Here is an 18,366-nt window from a genome sequence, read left to right on the forward strand (position 1 = left end):
AAACACTTGTTTAGGTGCCATGATCATGTCATCAGCTTCCGTCAAGATTTTTTTCTTTCATTTTAATCTGTCACATGTAAAAGACAATGTCATAAAAGTCAAGAAAGAATAAGTTTGCTCTCAGAGGTTTTATAAAACCGAGCATCAGATCAAACCATTCGTTCAACACCAATGTCATCAAAGCTCACATTGGTTCATTTATTTGCAACACCAACATTTGGGAACCAGGATGAGGTGATAGAAACAAGGTAAAAAATATACACTTTTATTGCGTTAGTGGCAGCATCGGAAAAAGTTATGTTTCAGTTTCACTTCATAGCACATAACTGAATTGAATTGTGCCGTTTATTAGCATACGATTGGCAATAAAAGTAACTTTGTGTGACTACTTCTGGAGGGTACAATACTTTATTTTACTTTAATTTGTTTTCACATAAAAGACCCTTATTTTCAAGGCCTGGCGGCCATCAATTAACTGTGGCGGTAAGCCACATTTAGTTACATTAAAGTACCAGTAGAGTGGAAAAAATAATTTTACTTTATATGCTTAATTGTTTCATTGTATCCATTAAACCATATCCAATTGTATTTACAATACGCAAAGTATGTGAAAGTACCATCTAAACATCACAAAATGCCACAATTTCAGTCAGCCATTTTGAATATTTGGCTCCGAACGTTTTTGGTAATTTCTGTAGATTGACATCACTGTAATTACACTTCTGCACTCAGACTATGTTATCAGATCAGTCATACTGGGAATACTCCAAAATTAGAGAGAGATATGCTGTCTATCATTAACAATCCCTATATAAGACATGAACACATATTTTTTTCTCTTTTTTATGCATTTGAAATTGTAAATAAATAAAGACATAAATAGTCCGTCAATGGGGCGCTCTATTCCGCCCACAAAACCCTCTAAATATCCATCCAAAACCCGCCAACAGCACTCTATATACATATCGTGACCTGAATATTAACCAAATATTAGCCATGTTGTTATTATAAGCGCTAACGCAGACAAAATATTTTTAGCGGCGGATTGATAGCACCCAGCTAAGTAGCCCTCTGCTTCTTTACTGTGAGCTGGTGGCAATATCCTGCTGCTCCCACATCATCGCGTCTCGGCTCGTCAAAGTTATTCTCGATTATAAGTCATGCCTCTCATCTGGATATTAGGAGGATTTAGCCATGAATCTAATAGTTGTTCATCTGTGACATTCAATGTATACTCGGACATGGAGACAAACACAAACAACCAAAGTCAGTGTCTGCATGGAGACTTTTCCTTGTTAACCCTTTGTGTGCATCATGATTAATTCTTTATATAAACAGGAAGATATGGACATATCAGTCGTCATTGAAGTAGGAGCAGACTTAGTACAGTAAGCTATCGTTTTATTATGTTTGTAGTTTGTATTTCTTGTTTAGCACTTAGCAATACTGCTACATGATGCTTAGAGTTTCACTAAAGCTGGATCTGTTTCACAGAGCTTCTAAAACTTAAATCATCCTCCTTATATTCAGGATCAAAAATATAAGGTTGTAGATGATGATTTTCCCTAAATAATCCATGTTGGCTTTCACAAAGTCTGCAGGGTTTGCATTGTTGTTGGTGATGAAGGGATCTGTTTTTCCCAGCGTTAAGTCACACGATGACGTGTCTGGCTAGCTCATTATCTCTAAAAATGGCTCAGGAATCTCTATCACATTGACACTATTTTGATCCTAACTATTTACTTGGCAACTTTGTAAGTCTTTCGGTGTCGTACATCAGATATAAAGTATATGATAATAGCTTCAATACAGAGGCAACTTGTTTTTAATTTCTACTGGTACTTTAAGGGGAAACCTTAGTGTACCCCGCCTCTCGCTCAAGTCATGTGGGAAAAGCTCTGCCTCTCCTCTGACCCTGAACAGTAAAAGCAGTCGAAAATGTAGGACAACTTTTTTTTGCATGTGTCCTCAGGAAGAAAATGGAGAACTCGTGTGCCCATTCTCCATGACCTCGTCAAGCTCGGTTTCGGTCCAGACTGGACGTGAACGTTTCGGGGATCACAGCTCAGTGTCGTCCACCTCCTCCAACATGTCCCCTGTGCCGCAGTCACCGGCCCAGGCAGTCGCTGCTTACAGGGGCCGAGAGGGCTCTTTCGACTCCCGCTACCAATTGCCTTTGGACGACTTTAGGGTGTCGCAGGAGCCTCTGCTGGACCACATGGACCCACAGAACAGAAGGTAGTGTGTGAGCACCATGAAAAGCTCCAGGCGTGACTCTAGTCCTTTGTCTCCACCTCAGGATGCTGCGGCGAACGAGAGTGGGTGGAGAGAATCGTGTCTAAGTCCAAACTACCACGGAGACACTTTAGTGTTGCACCTCCCTAACTACCCTCCAACTCCTCCTCAGTCGCCTCTGTCCGTACTTATGATGTCACTGACTGCTGGGAAGTTTCCAGGGAAACGCCCACCGCCGCTTTGGCCTAAGTTTCAGGCATACCTCCCGCCACCTCCCTTGTGTCCGCCCAGCCTACTCAGCGCCTGAGAGGGAGGAACTTTGATGTCCATACAGAAGAAGGAAGAGGAAGCTGGCTGCTACTCACAGGAAGAAGAAAGTTGGATGAGGTGTTGTCCTCTTGCGTTCCAAATGTAAAATAGCAGCAGAAAGATGGAGGCAAGTTGAGTGTGCTGAAACGATTTCCTGATTCAGTTTGTTGGCTCAACTTAATTGGGTGTATATAAACATAATGTATTTATTCCTGCTGTGCTGTCGGCTAGAGGACAGCAGCTTCTCACCTGCTCTCAAAGAGCTCCTGTCTCCATGTTTTTAATTATTTAACATTCATATTGTGACCTTTGCAATTTTTTGATGTATATGTGTAAAACATGAGGGCTCTCTGCGACTGTTTTTAATGTCTTTGCGCTTTGGAGGATATTATGCACCTCCTCTTGCATATTTAATGTAGTTTTTTGTGAAAGGCATCAGGAGGAAGTCATAGCATTGAGAACAGGCACACTCATACATCACTCTCAACACACACAGCCAACCATTTGTTCTTCTTACCTTCCAAAAAAGACACATTTTCTTTTTATAAACCAGTCTTACACATTCGAAGGTCACTATGTGTGCTCACAAAAGTATTGTGATGCTGTTAGCAAGCCATATTGTCTTTATTTCAGTTATTCACAGCCGGTTTAGTGTCAAATCTATCAGAAAACACTCCACTGTTTTTATTATGCTGTGTCAGCGAATGTCACTGCTACATGCTTTTTATTTTTTATCACAAAGATACCATTTGAGGAAAAACATGCCATTTTAACTCCGCCACTTAAATGTAAAATGTTGCAGCTGCCATCATGTCCAGTGTTGTCAGTGATCGAGATTGAAATGTATACGCATGGCTGCTGTCTTTATTTACTCACATTCCGCCTTTTCACATGTTTGTGGGTTGAGCGCAACTAGGTTGGATGACAAGGTGCCTTCAGTGGGCCAAGATGAAGCTTGTATGTATAAAACTCTGTTTCAGAAAGTGTTTTCTATGTGATGTATTGATAATGTAAACTCAGTATTGTTGCTCAGTGTTGGACCACTGGGACACACCTAAGCCATACGCTATGAGGTGAGAGCAGGGGTTGTTAAAACTGAAAGACCGAAGTGTGTGTTAGATTTTCTTGCCACCTGTCATGGTTTCTTGTTCACGCTTCATTACTGCTAAATGTCCATCTACATGGTACAGTTGCCCCTGTTTTGACTGATAAGGTCCCAACAATGCATGAAAGACATTGCTTGATGCCCTCTTTTTGTTTTTTTAGAAGGGCAAACTCCTGTATGATTGGTTCTTGCAGTGTTGGATTTAAAGAGGTCAAAATCCAACAGGTGCATAGATGGCTGAGTAGGGTCCATACACGTCGGTTTTGTTTTCTCATGTTTCATCACAAACGCTGTCGCCTTTTCTGTAACGTGCCTAAACTATGGACAGAGAAAACATTCATTTTAATTTTGCCTTTCATAACATTCAAACCTGAGAAGTCAATAAAATACTTTATACATTTTTGTCTTATTTCATGTGCATGATCCTTTACATGCTCTAATGTGAGGCATAGGGTGTGATGACTTTTACTAGTAATGAGCCATGGAGCAAACGATTACATTCAGTTTATTCTGCAAATATCACCTGTAAAAATGATACATTAAACCTAAGTAGAGAACTCTGGAAAAGTTCTGTTCTTTTACTGTCAAAACATATGTAAGAAAGTTCCATTAAAAATGTTCGACATCAAGAAGCACTTGAAGCTACGGCACAAAGACTCCACCTCCTAGTTAGACATAAATTGGTTCATGGGGAGGAAATGTCCCCCCCCAAAAAAAGCAACTTTGCTCAAATATCCATCAGTGCTCTGTTTTTGTAAGATGCTAAGAGGCCCAACTTGCACGTTTCACATGTCAGTCGCCAGAGTCCAAAGTGAGTGAGTGCAAGATGATGATTTTACTTTTAAGGCTTCAGGAAACACCCAGAAAACTACAGTGAATCAGCAGCGCCACACACTCCACAAGCCTCGTCTACAACTGTTGACCCCCCTCGCCTCACAACTGATCAAAATCTGTGGAAGCTACTTATACTCTAGCCTTTTTTACTTCCATAAACACCATTTCTACTTGAACATTCTACACAGAACACAGCAGATGGCAGGATATTGGAAAGGGCATGAAGGAGAGGGGGGAGACCAAACAGGAAGTGAGGGGTGGGGCCAAAGGTTTGTGTGTCCAGCTCAAAAAGGGTGTGAGGCCACATCCACCTATCCTTTCAAGGGGGGAGGTAAGGTTCCAAGGCCCATTCCCATCCAGTCATCCTTTCTGCAGCTCCTCAAAGACCACCAAGGCAAAGAAAAAGCCTCCTCAATCTGCTCCTGTAAGTGATTAAGATAGTAGAGACAGTCTTATGTTTCATGTCTTTTCATTTTCTTACACAAAAAGACACAAAGCACCTTTAGTTGGACGCTCAGTCTTGCCCGTATCGCCCTCCTCCGCTTGGCTCGCGACGCCACACAGCGACTGCTCTATTTTCTCATTCCTCCCTCCACTTGGATGCGGCTCCAAGGGGGAGGAGCCTGCAGAAGATGGCGGCTGGAGCTTCACTGCTGAGGTTTGCTCCCTTTCAGCCACAGAGGTTCTGGTGGCGAACCAGTGTCGCACCAGGTCTGCCGTCAAGCCAGTAGCCTTGGCCAGTTCCTGTAACTGCAGCAAGGGAAAACTGCTGAGCTCAGCAATGAACATGCACTAAAGAACAAGAAGTAGTCATTGAAGCTCAGAATTCACAAATTACCCATTTTTAAAGTCTACATTTGCTTGAGTTCTACTACAAAAACTGGAAACGCCTAAATATGGATTTGACACCTACATTCAAAGTTTGATGAGGACCATCATACAACAAATGTTTTTTATGTATTGAAAACTGAAGCCAGGCCGCTGCACACTCATGAAAACGTCCTTGGCAGCTTAAAAGATGTCGTCGTTTTAGTCGTACTACAAGTAACCGATATTCTGTGCTTGTTCAATTAAAACACTGCTATCTTGTTTGTGGTCTGTACCTGGGACTCCTCCTGGCTTCCTCTGCCATCAAGGTGGGCCTGGAGGACGTGCACGTTCTCCTCCTGCAAGTCCTCCTGCAGGGCCAGATTCTGGTAGGCGTCCAGCCACTTGAGCTGACTGTTCTTCTGCATGTAGCGACAGTCCCCAAACCAGCGCACCACGTCGGGGCGGGGCAGCCCCGTGCCCGAGAGGAGATCATCGTACTGAGCGGCGCTGGGCCATTGCGTCCGCGCATAGACTTGCTTGAGCAGGTGCAGTTGCTCTGCGGTTTTCTTGCCTCGCAGGACTGTGGGTTTGGGGGAGTGTGACGGTTTGGGGGCGAGGTTTGGCGCGGGGTTAACGGAGGTGCTGAGATTGGGGCAGTCCACCGCCTCACTCTCCGATTTACCGTTGGCCTCGGTCACCTTCAGCATCTTCAGGTTGATCTTAATGGGGTTGACTTTGAGTTCTCCAGAAGCATCGTCGTTTAGTCTCTCCTCCCCTTCAACTTCCACCTGCGCCTCCTCTTCGGTTCTTCTCAGCACTCGCAGTGCTTCTTCTTTCCTTTTCTCAGCTGCTGCAGCTTTCTTCTTCCGCTCAGTGAACCAGTTATGGATCTCCCTCCGGGTCATCTTGGTCTCACCTCGCAGTCGGTCTACTTCTTCTGCTAAGGGCTCAGGCTCCAGGGCGAAGCTGGCCTCCAGCGCCTTTATCTGAACCAGACAACAAACAGTCACTCAGAGAGCAGAATGAGGTCTCAGTTCATGACAGATATTAAAGTGCCATCGAGTACATTGAGATTTGAGTACACGTTGAAGTTTTCATGTAAAAAATTATGCAGAGTTCGCGTTTGTGAATTGTTTCAAGTAGGGATGTTCTGATCAAGGTTTTATACTGCCGATTCCAATACCGATCATCCATGAGTGAGATTGGCCGATACCATTACAGATCACTTGTTTTAACTGTATATGTTTCAATTTATTTATGGTAATTGCTATTGACAGTTCAACAATATTATCACAATGTTTAAACTAGGGCTGGGCGATATATCGATATACTCGATATACCGCGGGTTTGTCTCTGTGCGATATAGAAAATTACTATATCGTGATATTCGAGTATACATTCTCACGCAGTTGCTCTTAGCTGCGGGCATGACACTGCATGCGTTTCTCACTCTTTCTTGTCTCTCCTTCTCACAGAGACTTAAAACAAGCGCACCTTCTTACATACGTCACGTGTGCAACGTCACACACTCCCGCGGAGCAGAGAGGAAGCGACATGGTAATGTTAGCTGTGATGCTAACGGTGTGGTGCGGGTGGTAATACAAGAGAAAGAAGGTGCAAATCTGGTAACAAATAAAGGAAGAATTAATTCCCAAGAAAAACAGCACGGGGTCCATCGTCTGGCGGTGGTTTGGCTTCAAGCGGGAATATGTTGATTAAGTGTGCGGCAAAAGCGTTGCTACAAAAAGTAGCACCACTGTTAATGTAGCATCATTTGAAAAGTCACCCGCTCGAGAATGAAGAGTGCTTGAAACTCCGCATGCCAACATCTCCGGCCGGTGCCACACCAACAAAATGCCGAAGCAACCATTTCCACATCAACACCGTATGAAACAAATAGTCAACAACAGAAGGAGATAACGTCCGCAGGAACCTACCACATAGTGAAGGACATACACTATTTGATTTCCTATTATGCAGCTCATTTTTATTTGACAGTTATTTAAATATCTTGTGTGACATCATGCACAAAAGTGCACTTTATTTGTTTTAAACTATAGTAGTGGCGCTCTGCACAAAAAGTGCACTTTAATTTAGTGTTGTTTTGGTATGTCATCTTGAGGACATCATGCACAAAAGTGCACTAATAGCTTGTTTTAAAATGTCTCTGACAATCTTGCACTTTCTGTTTTGGAAATGACATGAATGTTTGTGCCACTGCTTAATAACTGTTTGATAAATACAGTTTTGCTAAATTGACTTAATTGTGATTTCCCTCTCTGCATGAAAGTTTAAAATAAGCATATATTAATGAAGTATAACAAGAATGTTTTAATGTAGACACATAGAATCATCATACTGCTGTGATTATATGCATCAAGTGTTCATTCAAGGCTAAGGCAAAATATCGAGATATATATTGTGTATCGTGACATGGTCTAAAAATACCGAGATATTACTAAAAGGTCATATCGCCCAGCCCTAGTTTAAACTAGTTCCTTATTATCTTTTATTACATACAATTGTTTGATCAAAACAAAGTCAATAGCACACATTATTAAACAAAAGTTGTATATAGAGAACGTACAAACTATTTATTGAATCAAAAATATTGAAGTTCAATGATTTAGTGCATTTACAAACACCTAAAAATTATGCACAAAGCAAACAATAATTTGCTACCCAAGAATGTACAACAATTCTTCTCAACAAAAGAGGAGACCTATAACCATAGAGAAACAAATTATTTAAAACATTTGTATGCTCGTACAATACTTAGTATGTGGAATTAAACAAAGTACTAACATGATCCAGTTTAAGAAGCTGTTCAAACCAAAAGTGTTCAAAGTACAAGGAAGAATCTTTAACTTTATTGAAAATGTGATATTATTAATCTCATATGTGAATCATAACTGACTTAAATTAAGAGACCTGTTGTGTTCATTGATGTAAATTATGTTACAAAATGGGGGCAGGAAATGGAAAAGGGTTAAGATTAAATAAATTGGGCTTCTTCCTACTCCTTTTCGAACATGTAAAGACAAATGTAAATATGTAAAACTATAGGATGTGTCACTTGTAGCTGCATAAATGTTAAAAGTGAATTCAAACCAAACCAAAAAGTAAATAGTACAACATACAACTCTCTTATTTAGACCCTTTGGTTTTTGCTCTTAGAGTCCTCCTGAGTTTGTTAACATTAACAAATACGACAACAAATCAAAATATTGATGTAATCACTCTAGTATCGATCAAATACTGATATTACCCTTGGTATTGACAACACCAATTTATGGATCGATTCGCCCTCCTCCTACATGTAGTGTATTATATAGATGGAATTTACGGCTGGATTTTGAGGAGCCTTTCCTTTCAAAGAGCCATTCAAAATATTTGTATTTTTATCAAGGAAACAATCACTAGTATCACTTATATGATAAGATGTAAAGCAGTAAATCTAATTATTCTGAAATATTGACTATAATTGTATTTTTCTATTGTGTTTTGTAATGTAATTTACCACAGATGTTTTTGTATTTTTAGTAGATCATTTACTAAGATTATTATCATTGAAAATATAATGTGAAATCCTATAACATGTATGCAAAGAACTCAGAAAACCATTTGGCAACTCTATGCTGTAGCCACGCCCCCGTCAACGTTGTGGCTGAGAGAGCGAACGCAGGCGACAACATGTAAGCTAGCTTGAAGATGCGAACAATGCTAACTAGCGAGCTTGTTTCGGCACCCCTGTCGTCTCCTTGTGCTGCAATTCAGTGTGGAGTTTAGGAAAGAGGAACAGTGTATACCTGTGGCTGAGGCGAGCGTTCAACACATTTTTTTTTATATAATCAAGGTAAAACTGTACAGTAGTCGCCTTTGTGTGTGGCTTCTTTTATTTCTGTCAGCTCCTTAGTTTTTGTCATTCAAATAGCCCAAAAAGCGTCAAGACATCCCAGTTCTTATTCCACAAAGCAACAAGTGGCCATGCAAATGGGTACCAAAGAAAATCGGAGAATGTGTTGCTCCCTGTGCCTGTGAGTTTACACTGAGTGTATGTACAATACCATTGAACGGAAAGCTGTAAGGAAAGTAGACAATATACCATAATTTTATGTAAAGACGTGTGGCACTCACCTGGTGGGGTTCTCTCTCCTTGTAACGGACAGCTGTGAAATCAGGAGACGGTGATCTGGGTAGTCTGCGTGAGGGAGTGGTGGGAGAGGTGGGAGTATGTGCTGATGAGGTCGGGCTCAGAGGAGCAGAACTGTGCTGGGGTGTTTTTGCACCATTGCTGCTGGTTTCAGATAGATCCATAGGGCTGGGGCTGTCTGTGTCTCCTCCCCCTGACGCGCCGCTCCCTGCTGATGACTTGTTGGGAGCACCTGTGCTGGAGCGCGGGCCTTTAAGGTTGCGAAGGTGGTAGCGTCGATCACTGAACCACTTGCGTACTTCTCGCACGGTAAGCCCGGTCAAAGAGATGAGGCGCTCCACCTCCTCCTGATCGGGGTACTGGTTGCACAGGAAACTATCCTTGAGAGTGTTGAGCTGCTCTTGAGACTTCTTGCCCTTGAAAAAAGTGGGATCCAGGAATGCGTTGATGCTGCGGGAGCTCAGGGAGCTGCTGGAGGCGCCCACGGCTGGAGATGGGGAGGAGGATTTGGAAGAAGGGGAGGAGGCCTCATCCATTTTGAAGGAGTCACCAAGGTCCACATCATCTGCTCTTGTGCTCGAGGTGTCATTTTTATTACCCTTTACATCTTTGCTCTTCAGTCCATTGTTCTCTGTTGTGTTGCTGCCATTTGAAGGCTTGCTGTCCGTCAGCTTTTTGCCATCTTTATTTTCGCTCTGCACGACGCCTATATTGGTAGTTTTGATGACATTGGGGTTCTTAGCAACAGTGCTTCCACGAGCAGAATTGGCATGGCTGCTTGTGTTACTATTGCCCCTGCCATTAGCACTTTTGTGTTTCGTGCCGACGTTGCTCACCTTTGCATTGCCGAGGTTATTGCTGCCCAGAGTGAGGTTGATAATGCTGGCTTGGCTGCTGCTACTAATGACGCTGCTAGCAACCCCTCCCCCACTCTTGATACTTTTACTGCTGCTAATGACATTGCTCCCTGTACTGCTGCTGGCCACCGCCCCCACAATCATGGTGGTGCCCTTGTCGGCTACTAGGGCTGCAGCAGGTCGGGCCTGCATCATGGGCCGGGCTGCTGCCTGGGGCTTGGGTGTGACAGCCAGTGCCACAGGGGTGCTACTGACCTGAATGCCATTAGCCACCACGGGCTGCGTGACGATTACTCCCCCTTGGCTAACAAGAGAGCCCTGCAGAATTTGAGGAATCCCAGTGGCCCCCAGGAACGTGATTGTAGGATGAGTGGGACCTGGGCGACTCTGCGGCTGATTCTGTGTGCTGGTGGATGCAGTATGGATGATGGTGTTGAACATCTTCCTCCTGGCCTCCTCAATCTCCTCAGGGGACCAGCTGATCCCTTGTTTGAGTCTCTGCGCTGTGAACCAGATCTTGATTTGCTCCTCCGGGAACTTTGTGACCACAGTCAGGTAGCAAAGTTCTGCCTTTGTAGGATATGGGAATTTACCAAAAGAGGTCTTCAAAAAGGAGGAAGAGTCCATTGAGGCATTGTAGGTGGGGATGCTGCTCAGAGGAATCATCACCTGGATAGGAACAAGATGTTTAGAGAGACTGTGATACATGTTGAACTTTTAACGAAGCTAAAAACACTATAATTACCTTAGGGAGATTTTTGGAAGATGAGGCATCTGGGAAAGTTGTGATGGGTGAAGACTGATGCAGGCTTTTGTTATGAACTGAAACGACCTACAAAAAATATTTAGCAAACAATTAAGTTCAACAATGAAAAGAACCGCAAGACAATGTGCAGTTTACCTGTGTGATGGGGCTTTTGAGCACAGGTAACGCTCCAGAGCCGTTGACTATCTGGATTGCTGAAGGTAGCGTGACCTTAGTGGTTCCATTGTGGATGATTGTGGGTAGATGGGCCACCTGGGCCACTGCAACCGAATTCTCTTTCCTCTCTGGTTCCTTAGGGCTGGAGATGGAGTGTGGGTCAGAGGAAGGATCGTCAGAGACTGCGTGGGACATTACAATTCGTTTAAGCTCCGATTTGCCTTTTAGCATCCTCATGATTGGGGTTTTAGTGAAGGTAATTTCATTATCCTTCCCCTCGTCCGTCCCAGTTACTATAGTCTGTTCTACTACTACCCTCTTGTCCCTCTTTCTCAGCTGCAGAGGGCTGTTAAATGTGCTTGGGTGAATCCTGGCATTATGCAGAGCCAGGCCCTCAAATTTAAGCGCAGAAAACCCACAGTTCACACAGAGGAAACTCGGGTCTGAACGGAATTCTGGGTGCCCAGCGTACACATGGTCCAAGAACAAATTAAGGTCATAGGTTTCAAAGTTGCAAGGCTTGCAAATATAGGTCCCCATGTCATCAAAGACAGTGTCAGCTGCCTCTGTCTTAGGAAAGTCTGCAGGGCTATGTGTGCCCCTTCCAGAAATCGCTGTTTGCCGCTGAAGAACAGGAATGTCCGGTTCAACATCCTCTGATCGGTGTATGATCTTGCTGGGGATCATGCAAGGTATAGTGGACTTCCTTTTGCTGGCCATAGTGTGGCCACACAGCGGGGAGGGGTGCTCTAATGGCTGCAAGTGGGGTGTGGTTGGGAGGATGGGCCGCTGCTAGTAGCCTATAGGCCAGGCGTGGAAGGAGGAAGAGCGCACAGCATGTCCGTAGGTCAACTTGTAGCTCTCATGGCAGCTTGGAGAACAAAACTGGAGATGACAAAACATTCATCAGTTACAATTATAAGCTAAAAATACAACAATAAGTTCTTCAATAGGCTTGGTTGGTTTCATGATTTGCCAAGTTTAATTATAAACACCAAAACAAAGATATTGGCAACCAGTCTCCCTTTGTTCCAGGGCCTTACTGAAACCTACAAAACCCCCAAATATGATTAAGTAAAGGCTTCTTTACACCATAAGACTGATTAAAGAGAATTAGTCTAGTCCACTGCACTTCTTAACTAACTGAAGGCTTTTTGGGAGTGCTCCTGTCTTACCCCCTTGTTTCCCCCCTCCCCCACGTCGCTATGCCTCACTTCCCCTCCTTCATGACACACCCCCTCACAAAAAGGGTATTTGAAAAAAAAAAAAAAAAAGCTTGTGTAGCTTGAACACCTTCACAAATATTGTGACAAACTAGTTGGGAACATCCAGCAGTTTATATGTGGTTTATAGATACAAATAGACAAACCAATCAAAGTCTTATCAGTGGGAATATTAGAACATTTTACAGTATTTCACCTCCGTACTCGGCGTATCCATACAAATGACGAAGCTTCCTGTGTGAGAGGTTCACCACTACTCCCTCCCTCCCATAGATGGAGAAGGGAATGATGAAGCATTGAAAGATGGCTCTGGGGCAACTGTTTCACGGCCGCGCTGCGCAGACATGATGCCTCATGCACAGAGTAGCCAAACCTTGCAAACGCTTAATGGCTCTCGAGTTTAACAGGTAAATCCAAAAGCCTCTCAAAGTCCCGCCCCTTCTAACACAAGATGCAGTAGTATGTCATATCAAAATGTCTGCCAAGTCAGAGAGTTGCTCTTCGCCAAACAGCGGCAAAGGCTCACTCTCTGGTGCTGACAGACACACCAAAAATTTCTAAGAAAGTTACAAATGTTAATCAAACCTCACTCATCATGGGTGCTACACTCTTAAACATGATCTCTCGGTCTCTTTGCTCATGGAAATTATGCTAACATGGGTTATAATTTGTGCCACTTTTATTGACATCACACAAAAAACATCAACGGTGTGCGTTAAGTCTTAGAAACTAAAAAGTTTCTCTGTTTTCATGTCTTTATCTGTAAAAGTAGCAGAGTAAAGAACGTGAAGAGTTAACACGCGAATGATCCGCGACTGTCGAAGGAACGTGATGCCCCTTGTTCCTTTGTGCACCCCCCCTCCAACCCCACCCCGAGTTACTGCCCTGGACTCGAGCTATGGTGCACCCCTCCTGCTCTTCTGCCATTCAGTTCTGCATCAGAGGGCACCATGCTGCCAAGGCAGAGCGATCACATGAGCGATACAAAGGCTTATGGGTGGACAGTCTCAGCCATCCATTACGTGGTTGAGTTGGGTGTGACAAGCGTGAGCTAACGGGAGAGGACGGCGGGGGATGGGAGGCCACTTTAGGGCGAGTAGGGGTGTTAACTGTCGTGGAGGAAGCGCGGAGGTGTTTCTCAGAGGAATTTTCCTTCCCGATACCCCCCTCCAACCGCAGCACCCTGCCCACCCCCGCTCTTCAACGCCCCCTTTTTGCTCCAAACTACAATCGTGCCGTGCCCCCCGCCCCCTTCCTTGCTTGCTCAGCCTGGAATGTTTCAACCCAAGAAGCTTCTCAGCCAGTGGACATAGGCTAAAGTTCGGCCTCGGCAACGGTGTAAAAGGCACACACATGCTTTTAACATCGTCATGCAACCAACATGAATTAAAACACAAAATATGACAGTATATAGCCGTGTCTCATATTCCACAACAGTGAGTCTGCAAATGTGTGCCTAAAAGATCTGGCCTGAACGTCTCATTCAGGTGAGGATGAAAACAAAGCACAATGCAGGCCACGCTACAAACAACACTCTCAGGCCGTTTGTTGACTCATCGGTATGAAAGCTATGGCTTAAAATTGGACGTCACTTTGTGGTGATGCAGTTTGTCTCAGCATTTGCATGTGTGGGTTTCCTGTGAGAGATAGAGGCGGGGCGAGCGAGGGCGCATATATGCTTACGTTAGTGCGTGTATGTGGTGTGCGGGGGTGGCTGCCTGCATGCCTGTGTGTGAGGCTTGTTTACGGCGGTAGCGAGGTGGCTCGTTTTCCTGCGTGTGATAGTCACAGATGATACAAAAACAAATGTGTTTTGTCTTGCTCTTTCATAACCTGTATTATCCACGCCTGGTCAGTGGCTCTGCACAAGGTAACCTCCTTTCACTCCCCGGCCTGACTTTTGTGACGGCCTCGAGTGAATCCTGCGCAGAGTATAGGGTAATAATAGCAGACACTCGCGCGCACACATACATACTGGGGAGTTGGGACCCTGCAAACTTAGCTGCATAGCATACCATTGCATAGCGAGTGCTATGTGTGAACAAAAACATCCATCACCAAGCAGCGGACACGCTTGATGACACTGTTCAGGTTCTTGTTTACTCTGTTTCATGCTTCCTTGCTTTTTACGTCACTCATACTCACCTCCCGCCCCCTCACCCATTCTGCTTCCCCTCCCTCACCACAGTTACTCCCCCTCGCAGCATGTTTATTCGAGGGAGACAGGTCGGCAGCGCCACTGGTGTGTTACTGTCCCCATAGCAACCACCTCCTACCCCTTAACCCCACCACACACACACACACGCACACGCACACACACTGATTCGAGAGCGGTTTGTTTGTTGGCAGTATTTGGAGCGGCCCTGCCTTGCTTCTATTTTAGAACGTCACTCGGACGTTTCCCTGCTAGGTGTAGTCTCCAAAGAAAGTTATTGAGCAGAGATGATGCAGACTCTTCCTGTTGACTCAACATCTGAGTGCTCTTCCAGACGTGTGCCCGGGTTACTGCCCTGTTCCTGCTCTTCGTTGCTCAGGGTTTGTCCTGCAGCGACCAAGGCCCCGCAGGTATGGTGTCAAAACCCATGCGCAACATCTTATAGATGGTAAATGATGAACCTTTAGGCACTAGTAAATTAACTATCTGTAACCATTCACTTCAACTCAGCCAAACATCTTCTTTGATCGCCCATGCCTCGGACTCAATACAAAGAACACTTCAATGACAATTTCCTACAGGGTCAGCTCATCCTCGAGGCAACTCTCAGGTCAGAGAGCAGATGGCGGCGTGGGTTGTGAAGGCCTGCATTGCTGTGGCCTCTGCTGGAGCAAGCAGAACTGGGCTGCTGAATAGAGAGAGGGAGAGAGCGAGAGAGAGAGAGAGAGAGAGGGAAAAAATGGCGGAGCATCGTGCTCTGTTCTGTCCAGCCTAAAATGGCTGACATCACAAGCTGTTAACCAGCCGAGCACACAGTGCAAAGCCGAGGCGTTTGCTGACCCGAACCTACTATGGCTGGATGGGGGAGTGGGATCAGTGTGCTCTTGGAAATATTGGCTTGGAGTATGTCAACTTGGTAGATCCATGCGAACAAATAATCATAATGATTATGAAGGAGGTACCAAGGCCTTGAGTGAAGACAATACAATAAACAAACCAATGTGCAAAGGCAATTCAAGAATCTTCTCTCAAAGAGAGTAAACATTGGCTTCCAGCAGAACAAGGAACAAACACTGCAAGCTTGAAGCGCATTTAGTCGACCTAACTTTTGTCGCTTTCTGCCTTCACAACAGAACAACTTGACCTAGTCTACTAGTAAACACATAGATAGAGCTGGCTGGATTACATGCAGGTCTGTGACATCTTAACCCCCCCATAAGAGTCTCACACATACACTCATAACACTGCATGAGCCTTTACCAGGCTAACATGCAAACTAATTGGTAACTATTACCCATTACTTTATGGCTTCTCAGTAAATTCATGCAATCTTTAAAAGTGTAATTACTCAATAGTTGGAAGAACAATTGTATTTAGGATTATTCACCCATGTTTAAGTGTTTGCAATTCAATGTGCACTGTATGAATAATAATATATAAAAAGTAGCATGTGTTGGTAAAAAAAAAAAAAAAAAAAAAAAAAAAGCCAAGTAGGAAACGTCATAGCCAGCCTGCGCGCAGCTGCGTCAAACATTTGCCTCAACGATGCGTGTTCATCTCCTACTCAAGTTAGGCAGGCGGAGTGAGTCCCACAACTTGGTGGGTTTGACAATAAAACGAAAAGCTTTTGAATGAGGAAAGACAAACACCCCTCAGTTCCTAGAACAACCCTCTCGCTCTCCCTCTCTCTCTCTCCCTCTCAGTCGACTGTCGCCATTTTAAGCAGGCGACGTGCAGCTGGCCGTAGCCCGCGAAGGTGGACGCTCCGCCGCGGCGAAGTTCGGCGAAGGTGAACCGGCCTTTTGTGCTAGCGGAGACCAGGAAGCGACACTCACCTCGCCGTGGTCGGAACATACGCACGCAAAAGTTTTCAACCACAGGAGCTCAGCGGAACCAGTAATTGACGGGCGGTCTGCGCCTCATTGATGGTAACTTCAAGGTGGGAGCTGCTCGGTCCATCGGCCGGTGGCAAGACGCTGGAACCCGGCTGCTGGCGACCGCGACCACCCCCTTCGGCTTGGGCTTGTTTATTTCGAGTGGTTCCAGTGTGAAAGCAGCCAGCGAAGGGGAGGAAAACACGGCGGACGTAGCGAGGGAAGAGACGGACACGTGATGCCTACGTCACTGACGGTGGAGTTGGCGTGAGAGCGAAGAGCTCGACTACAAGAGAGCAGCCGCCATGGCTTTGTCACCGAACACCGGGGGGGTCAAACTTTCTGGTGCATCTTAGCGGCACACGGCCCTGCTTTTACGCCATTTACACACCTGTCTCCCCCAGGTGACATCCCTTAAAGAGACAGGCACTCACAAATAGCTCCATGTTCCCCAAACAACCCCACTGCTCATCAGCAAATGCTTACCGGGTAATTCAACTCTAAACAAAAAAAATAACATTCATTTTAGTTCAGATTAATTTTACCTTGAATTGACCTAGTGTTTATGGCTGTGAAATATATTCTGCATTTACTTACTCATCCACTCAAGGTCATTACAATACATTATTTTAGTAATTCCTTGTCTATAATACAGTATTTCTGTCAATGTATTATATTTTCCCCCCTCCCTGAATAAACTCTACAAACTATCCCACTTTTTTGTTATTTATTTTCCTATATGGTTCCAAAGGGCACATGATTCCCCAATGCATTTTTGATTGATTGATTGAAACTTATATTAGTAGATTGCACAGTTCAGTACAAATTCCGTACTAATGACCACTAAATAGTAACGCCCGAATAAGTTTTTCAACTTGTTTAAGTCGGGGTCCACGTAAATCAATTCATGGTACCGGGTAGCCATTTTTGCTGGACTTAGGTTCTGTTTCCATGGCTGTACTGTACCTGCGGTATATGTGAGAGAGAGCAACAAACTGGATTAAAATGGATTGTACAAAAATAAATTAAGGGACTGTACCCTATTTTAAAGGCTCGCTAGCTCATAAAATAAAGTTTCATCGGTGGAATCGATCCATATGAGCAGTGGTCCCCAACCACCGGGCCGCGGCCCGGTACCGGTCCGTGGATCGATTGGTACCGGGCCGCACAAGAAATAAAAATTTTTATTTTTATTTTTTATTTTTATTTTTATTAAATCAACATAAAAACAAGATACACTTACAATTAGTGCACCAACCCAAAAAACCTCCCTCCCCCATTTACACTCATTCACACTCATTCGCACAAAAGGGTTGTTTCTTTCTGTTATTAATATTTCTGGTTCCTACATTATATATCAATATAGATCAATACAGTATGCAGGCATACAGTCCGTAAGCACACATGATTGTATTTCTTTATGACAAAAAAATAAAAATAAAAAATGAGTTGGAAGAAGCAGAGTTTATTTAATTCTACCCTTTTTCCAGTTTCGAAGCATTTCATGATACTGTTCACTTCTTCTCAAAATGTAACACAAACACACAGAAAACTGGATGAATAAATAAAGCTCACACAGATAATCAATAAAGTGTGGTTCACATAACTTGCAGAATATAAATGACAGATTATGTCTTATTGATCAATAAGGTTCAAGATGGTCTTCTTCCTTTTTACTTTAACACACACACACACACACACACACACACACACACACACAATATGTATTGTGTATTATATTTGCAGAAATGCATGTACTGTATATGTACAGTCGCCATCAAAAGTTTACATACACTTGTAAAGAACATAATGTCATGGCTGTCTTGAGTTTCCAATAATTTCTACAACTCAAATTTTTTTGTGATAGAGTGATTGGAGCACATACTTGT

The 18,366-nt window shown here is 44.0% G+C and overlaps 2 protein-coding genes across 3 annotated transcripts in view; one reads left to right on the top strand and one right to left on the bottom strand.

The window, feature by feature from the left end:
* plcg1 (phospholipase C, gamma 1) overlaps positions 1–4,048 on the top strand; it is a 37,134-nt gene extending 33,086 nt beyond the window's left edge. For both annotated transcript variants that reach the window (XM_061980584.1, XM_061980592.1), the window contains exons 32-33: positions 1,973–2,238; positions 2,300–4,048. In XM_061980584.1, the coding sequence (XP_061836568.1) occupies positions 1,973–2,238; positions 2,300–2,342 (309 nt within the window). In that variant the 3' untranslated portion in view covers positions 2,343–4,048. The remainder of the gene's footprint in view (positions 1–1,972; positions 2,239–2,299) is intronic.
* Positions 4,049–4,138: 90 nt separating this feature from the next.
* Positions 4,139–16,856, bottom strand: zhx3b (zinc fingers and homeoboxes 3b). Its single transcript, XM_061980606.1, has 7 exons — positions 16,439–16,856; positions 11,205–12,110; positions 11,049–11,135; positions 9,431–10,972; positions 5,587–6,279; positions 4,984–5,233; positions 4,139–4,905 (listed from the first exon to the last, which is right to left on the bottom strand). Exons 2-7 carry the CDS (start codon positions 11,943–11,945, stop codon positions 4,895–4,897), a joined length of 3,324 nt encoding a protein of 1,107 aa, XP_061836590.1. The 5' UTR covers positions 11,946–12,110; positions 16,439–16,856; the 3' UTR covers positions 4,139–4,894.
* Between the last annotated feature and the right edge of the window lie 1,510 nt (positions 16,857–18,366).

This window comes from Nerophis lumbriciformis, linkage group LG01, assembly GCF_033978685.3.
Source record: "Nerophis lumbriciformis linkage group LG01, RoL_Nlum_v2.1, whole genome shotgun sequence".
Taxonomy (NCBI): Eukaryota; Metazoa; Chordata; class Actinopteri; order Syngnathiformes; family Syngnathidae; genus Nerophis; species Nerophis lumbriciformis.

What these genes read in the sequence shown, in the direction of transcription:
- zhx3b (XM_061980606.1), bottom strand. Translation starts at nt 11,945, where the DNA reads ATGGCCAGCAAAAGGAAGTCCACTATACCTTGCATGATCCCCAGCAAG. An exon ending in AGGAGAGAGAACCCCACCAG is followed by an intron (nt 6,280 to 9,430) that starts GTGAGTGCCACA and finishes TGTCTGGTTCAG; the next exon opens with ATAAAGGCGCTGGAGGCCAG. An exon ending in GAAGCCAGGAGGAGTCCCAG is followed by an intron (nt 5,234 to 5,586) that starts GTACAGACCACA and finishes CCCTTGCTGCAG; the next exon opens with TTACAGGAACTGGCCAAGGC.